General features: G+C 40.6%; 1 protein-coding gene across 1 annotated transcript; it reads right to left on the bottom strand.

Annotated features, from left to right (window-relative positions):
• Positions 1 to 1,381: 1,381 nt before the first annotated feature.
• LOC118485817 lies at positions 1,382 to 6,231 on the bottom strand. The gene is made up of 7 exons (XM_035982291.1): positions 4,395 to 6,231; positions 3,764 to 4,127; positions 3,502 to 3,712; positions 3,049 to 3,369; positions 2,525 to 2,946; positions 1,921 to 2,356; positions 1,382 to 1,390 (listed from the first exon to the last, which is right to left on the bottom strand). Exons 1-7 carry the CDS (start codon positions 6,229 to 6,231, stop codon positions 1,382 to 1,384), a joined length of 3,600 nt encoding a protein of 1,199 aa, XP_035838184.1.
• Positions 6,232 to 7,088: the final 857 nt, after the last annotated feature.

Here is a 7,088-nt window from a genome sequence, read left to right as displayed (position 1 = left end):
TTAGGCATTTTTGGTTGTGTTCACATTGGTTTTCGCGGTTCTCGCAATAAAAGGTGGTTACTAACGGATCTTTGTCCTATATATATATATATATATATATATATATAGGTTTAGGATCCTGTACAAAGTGCTTAATTTGTAAGAAGTGTAAGAAATATTCCTGGAATGACAAGTGTCCATCCTCTTAATTAATTCAAAAGGGTAGTTTTGTAATTGTACATTTTGTCATTTAATTCAAATATCAGCAAATATGGTAACCAGCGAATTATATGGTAACCGTCATCAATCTCCAAAAAATCAACGAATTTCTTCATACTTTATCATAAATAGATCTATAATCAGATTCATGGCGTGGTGTTTTAAAACAACTGGATAAATTGACTATGATGTTGGTCATGGTGTTTTATATAGAAGGGTGCTGGGGATTCCAGATAAAACACCATGACTTGAATCATGGCGTGGTGTTTTATCTGGTGACATTGTTCATGGCATAGTGTTTTAAACATCTGGAGACAAAACACCACGCCATGAATAATGTCTCCAGATAAAACACCACGGCATGAATAATGTCTCCAGATAAAACACCACACCATGAACAATGTCTCCAGATAAAACACCACGATATGAACAATGTCTCCAGATAAAACACCACGCCATGAATAATGTCTCATGATAAAACACCATGACTTGAATCATAGATGTTTTAAAACACCACACTATGAACAAGGTCTCCAGATAAAACACCATGACTTGAATCCTAGTCTTGGTGTTTTAAAATCTGGGAATGTTTTGTATTTATAAAACACTACGCCACGAACAATGTCTCCAGATAAAACACCACGCCATCAACAATGTCTCCAGATAAAACACCATGACTTGAATCTGCGATTACGTTTTAAAAATCCGGGAATGTTTTAAAGTATGAAGAAATTCGCTGATTTTTTTTTGGAGATTGATGGCGGTTACATATAATTCGCTGATTTTTAGGAGTTTGATGGTTGTGTTTGAAACGGTTACCATATTTGAAAGAATGGAAAAGACACTATTGCCCTTCAATTTTACAAAAGCCCCTTCTAATTAAAACACAATTTACATTTTAATACCCTTTTGATCTCAACCATTAGATCAAAGATCCAATGGTTTAAAACACTTCTTACACTTCTTACACTTTGGACACTTTTTACCATATCCCTACCCTATATATATATATATATATATATAGTAGGAGTTGGGTAGAAAGTGTGTTTTTCCTAGAAAGTCTAGGAAGAAATAAGAACGCGACATGTGGTATTGAAGGATTTTAACTAAAAAGGCAATTGTGTAATTTGAATATTATTTTAATTATGGATTATTTTATTTGGATAACTAACTAAACAGAAAATTATGGAAACTAAATATCCCATTTAATTCAAATTGACAGTTTCAATTTAAATCATACAATCCATATAACATATTCACAAGAATTCGTAAAAAAGGATTTTACAACATTGCTGGAGGATTCTTGACATTGTGTTTTAATAGCAAGCATATTTCTTGACGCTGTGTTTTAACAGCAAGCAGATTTGCTAGAGGATTCTTGATATTGTGTTTTAACAGCAAGCAGATTTCTTGACATTGTGTTTTAGCAACAAGCATATTTCTTGACGCTGTGTTTTAAGAGCAAGCAGATTTGCTGGAGGATTCTTGATATTGTGTTTTAAAGCAAGCAGATTTCTTGACATTGTGTTTTAACAACAAGCAGATTTCTTGATGCTGTGTTTTAACAGCAAGCAGATTGCTAGCCATTGTGTTTAACAGCAAGCAGATTTCTTGACGCTGTGTTTTAACAGCATGCAGATTTCTTGACGCTGTGTTTTAACAGCAAGCAGATTGCTGGAGGATTCTTGACATTGTGTTTTAACAGCAAGCAGATTTCTTGACATTGTGTTTTAACAGTATGCAGATTTCCTTGACGCTGTGTTTTAACAACAAGCAGATTGCTGTGTCATCCGCAAGACATTTCCTCAATTGCGACACGTGGAAGGTATTATGAATCCCTTCTAGAGCAGGCGGTAATTCTAGTCGATACGCCACCCTTCCAACCCGAGCTAAGATTTTAAACGGCCCGATGTAACGAGGACCTAACTTTCCCCGTTTGCGAAAACGGATTATACCCTTCCATGGGGACACCTTTAGCAAGACAAAATCTCCAACTTGGAACTCGATAGGACGCGTTCTCTTATCTGCATAAGCTTTTTGCCGATCTTGAGCTGCTTTCAACCTTGTTCTAACCATTTCGATCTTTTCATTCGTAACTGCTATTAAATCACTTGGTGCAAGCTCCCTTTGTCCTACTTCACCCCAACATACGGGAGTCCTACATTTTCTCCCGTATAATAGTTCGTAAGGTGCCATTTGAATACCACTATGGTAACTGTTATTATAAGAAAATTCGACCAAGGGCAATTGGTCGTCCCAACTTCCTCCAAAATCTAAGGCACACGCCCTCAACATATCAACGAGCGTTTGTATGGTTCTTTCTGACTGGCCGTCAGTTTGAGGGTGGTAGGCAGTACTTATGTGCAACTTCGTACCCACACTCTCGTGAAACTTCCGCCAGTAACGAGAAGTAAATCTAGTGTCTCGATCCGAGACAATCGACACGGGCACTCCATGACGGGATATGATCTCGTTCATAAAAATTTCTGCCATTTTCTCGGAAGAGTAAGCTTCTTTGATGGGTAAAAAGTGAGCGCTTTTTGTAAGCCGGTCTACGATTACCCATATTGTATCATGCCCTTTCTTTGTTTTAGGAAGTTTGGTTATCAAATCCATCGTTAATTCCTCCCACTTCCATACCGGTGTCTCCAAAGGTTGTAATTTTCCATACGGCTTTTGATGTTCTACTTTCACTTGGGAGCATGTTAAGCATTTCGCGACGTATTTAGCTATGTCACGCTTCATACCCTGCCACCAATAATTGAGTTTCAAGTCCCGATACATCTTTGTAGCCCCGGGATGGACCGAATATCGAGACTTATGTGCTTCTTCGAGCAAGGCAGCTTTGACTTCGCAGAATCGCGGAATCCAAATTCGGCCGAACCGCGTCTTAAGCCCGGTCGAATTTTCTTCTAGTTTATCAATCACACCTTTCAGTCGTTCCCTCTTCAGGTCTTCCGCTCCGAGCGACTTTATTTGGGATTCGCGTATTGCCTCGAGTAATCGTGGCGTAACTATCATCTTCATGGATTTCACTCTTATGGGTAGTGAATACTCTTTACGGCTTAATGCATCGGCTACTACATTTGCCTTCCCCGGATGGTAGAGGATATCACAATCATAATCTTTGATAAGTTCCAACCACCTCCGCTGCCTCATATTTAGGTCTCTCTGTTCAAAGAAATATTTAAGGCTTTTGTGGTCCGAATAAATGGTGCATTTTGCCCCATATAAATAATGCCTCCAAATCTTTAATGCAAACACTACCGCCGCTAACTCCAAGTCGTGTGTGGGGTAGTTCACCTCATGAGGCTTCAATTGTCGCGAAGCATAAGCGATAACTCTCCCTCTTTGCATTAGAACACAACCCAATCCCTGGTGTGAAGCGTCTGAATAGACCACCAGGTCTTCGGTTCCATCTGGTAACGTTAGGATTGGGGGACTTGATAGTTTTTCTTTCAACATTCGAAAAGCCCCCTCCTGTTCTTTCTCCCATACAAACTTCTCTTTCTTTCTGGTCAGTTTTGTTAAGGGTAAGGCTATCTTGGAAAAATCTTGTATGAACCTTCGGTAGTATCCAGCAAGACCCAGAAAACTTCTTATCTCTGTTGGATTTTTCGGAGGAACCCACTTCATTACAGCATCGATCTTTGAAGGATCGACCATAACACCCTCCGCATTTATCACATGCCCCAGAAACTGTACCTCCCTAAGCCAAAAGGCACATTTTGAAAATTTTGCGTAGAGCTTCTCCTTACGGAGAGTTTCAAGTACTTCACGCAAATGTACCGTATGTTCGTCTTTGCTTCGTGAATAAACCAAAATGTCATCTATGAATACAATTACCGATCTATCCAACATGGGTCGGCATACACGGTTCATAAGGTCCATAAATGCCGCCGGCGCATTAGTTAACCCGAAAGACATTACTAAAAACTCATAATGTCCGTAACGGGTTCTAAATGCGGTCTTTGGAATGTCTTCTTCTCGTACTCTAACCTGATGGTACCCCGATCGCAGATCTATCTTGGAGAACCAACTCGCCCCTTGTAACTGATCGAAAAGGTCGTCAATTCTAGGTAAAGGGTAGCGGTTCTTTATGGTTAGCTTATTTAACTCCCTATAGTCGATGCACATGCGCATCGACCCGTCTTTCTTCTTAACAAATAAGACGGGCGCTCCCCAAGGCGACACACTTGGGCGTATAAAGCCTTTGTCTAAGAGGTCTTGTATTTGTGTCATTAATTCCCGCATTTCCGTGGGAGCTAATCTATAAGGAGCCTTCGCGACTGGTTTCGCATCCGGATTCAATTCGATATTGAACTCCACTTCTCGCTCGGGAGGGAGTCCCGGCAATTCTTCCGGGAATACATCCGGAAATTCGTTCACAACTTCAACATCTTCAAGCTTCGGAAAGCCTTGTTGAGTATTTACTACGTAAGCTAAGTATGCTCTACTCCCATTGAGCACGTACTTAGTGGCTTGAACGAGAGTACATAGCTTCGCTTCCATCTTCCTTTCGCCTTGTACATTCAATCGTTTTCCACTTGGAGTTTGAAGAAGTATAGATTTGGATTCACATTTTATCTCTGCATGGTTTTGAGACATCCAATCCATACCCACTATTACTTTGAATTCCCCCAAGATCATGGGGATAAGATCAATAGCAAACTCCTCATCCTCAATGGTCAATTTGCAATTTTTACATATTTCGTACAACAAATAACTTTTACTATCTGCTATCTCTACTTCTAAGGGCAACGGCATTCGTTCAATCTTAAAGGATGGGTGTTGAACAATTTCACTAGAGATAAACGACATAGTAGCTCCGGTGTCAAACAAAACGTAAACCGGCATAGAATTTATTAGGAAAATACCTGAGACCACATTTGGTTGGGACTTGGCTTCTTCAGACGTGATCTGAAACATTCTCCCCTTTGCCCTTGAACCCTCTTGCTTCTTATCTTCTTTCTTTGACCCTTGTTGAAGCTTTGGACATTCTGACTTGATATGCCCTTTTTCGAAACAATTGAAACAAGTCTTTGGGTTATCCGGGCATTGATAGGACGAATGCCCCTCCTTACCGCATTTAAAGCACCCCTTCTTACCTAGCAAACACTCTCCGGTATGGAGCTTTCCACACGTCTTGCATGGTGTAATCCCACCTTTCGACTTACCCTTTCTACCTTGGTCCTGAAACTTCCCCTTCTTGGATGGACTAAAACTTGCCCCTTTTTCACTCGGCCTCTTTTCACCTCGCTCCTCTTGCCTTTTAATTTCGATCTCTCTATCCCGTGCTAAATCAATGAGCTCTTCAAGAGTTTCACATTTTGAGGGAGTGATGAACTCTCTAACTTCTGCCTTTAACACACCATAAAAACGACTTATCTTCATCCTCTCGGTTGTTACCAATTCCCCACAGAACTTCATCTTATCCATAAAATTGTTTGCTATTTCATTCACTGATTCATTTTTCTGCCGGAGGCGTAAGAAATCCTCCTGAATCTTGTCGATAGCCGACTGAGGACAATGATATCTCATGAAGGGCCCCTTAAACTCCTGCCAAGTCATAACTTGCAGCCTGTCTTCGCCTACCTCCTTGCTGTGAGCATCCCACCAATCCTTCGCTTGATGGGTTAGTAAACCGGTAGCGAACATCACTTGATCCTCCTTATCACACCGACTTCGTATAAAGACCGCCTCTATGTTCGAGATCCATCTTTGACATTCAATAGGATCTATTTTACCGTCATACGTCGTCAGATGGCATGCCATAAAATCCTTGTAAGTGCACCTTCGTTCCTTACCTCTACTCTTGGATCCTTCGATTAATTCCTTCAACTCTTCGAACCTACTAGTCATCATAGCATCCACAACCCCCAGAACTCGGCTTTCTACTTCTTGAGCTAACCGAAGTAGATTGGCTTGTATAACCCCTTCCGCTACTTCTGTGACTCTGTTTTCGAATGCTTCTTGTCTAACCGCATCATTGTTATCATCATTATCATCATTGATATTTCTTGCATCAGCCATCTATACAAGATCATGGTTACACTTAATACGAATCATAGATTTTAGCATTTCATAATTCATCATTTCGTGTCACTTATACTCGTTCTTACATTTCGAATTTTATTCCATACATTCGTCGTTTATCTCATATCTTCCCATACATTTAGTTCAACATTTGTTGGTTTTATACTCTTACCATTACCTATCTAGTTACTTACAAGCTTATTCTGCTCCATATAAATCCGACAAGATTATGAATCCGGCTCCCGGGAAGTTCCGTTAAATAAAAATATAAAATTCCAAAGAAAATCATAAGCTGGATCAGACAAGCCGTCGGCGACGGCTTACCAGCCCGTCGGCGACGGGCCTTGCAAATGGCCGTCGGCCATTTTACCCCGTCGGCAGACGGTTAACGCGTCGGGAACAGGGGTGGCGTCGGCGACGGGAGGGTACCCGTCGGCGACGGCCCTTCGTTTTGCAAAACGCTGCAGCTTCATTTTTTTGTGTTTTAACCCACTTCCAGGTCCGTACCAGCTGCCCGGGTTCCGGAATTACTTGTTTTGCTGCCCATAATTGTTACTTCACATTTTTAACTTAACCTTACATCTTAAACTCATAACATATACTAGCATTTATCGAAATCATACATTATTACCTCATTGGCGATCCGGGAGCGAGCACACTTTCGAACGAGCCACTAGTTTGAGTTCAAGCAGCGCGTTAAAAGCTCGAATCCCTCAAACCATGGCTCTGATACCAACTTGTAAGGACCGCTTTTCGAAAATGATAGATTAACTACATAAACAAGATTTTTTTCCGTAGCATCGAAATTCAACTTTGACACTTAATAGAAATTTTTACAAAATTTGGGCATGACC

This window comes from Helianthus annuus, chromosome 13, assembly GCF_002127325.2.
Source record: "Helianthus annuus cultivar XRQ/B chromosome 13, HanXRQr2.0-SUNRISE, whole genome shotgun sequence".
NCBI classification, from domain to species: Eukaryota; Viridiplantae; Streptophyta; class Magnoliopsida; order Asterales; family Asteraceae; genus Helianthus; species Helianthus annuus.
The sequence above is the reverse complement of the archived record's forward strand: the minus strand, read 5'-3'. Positions and strand labels throughout refer to the sequence as shown.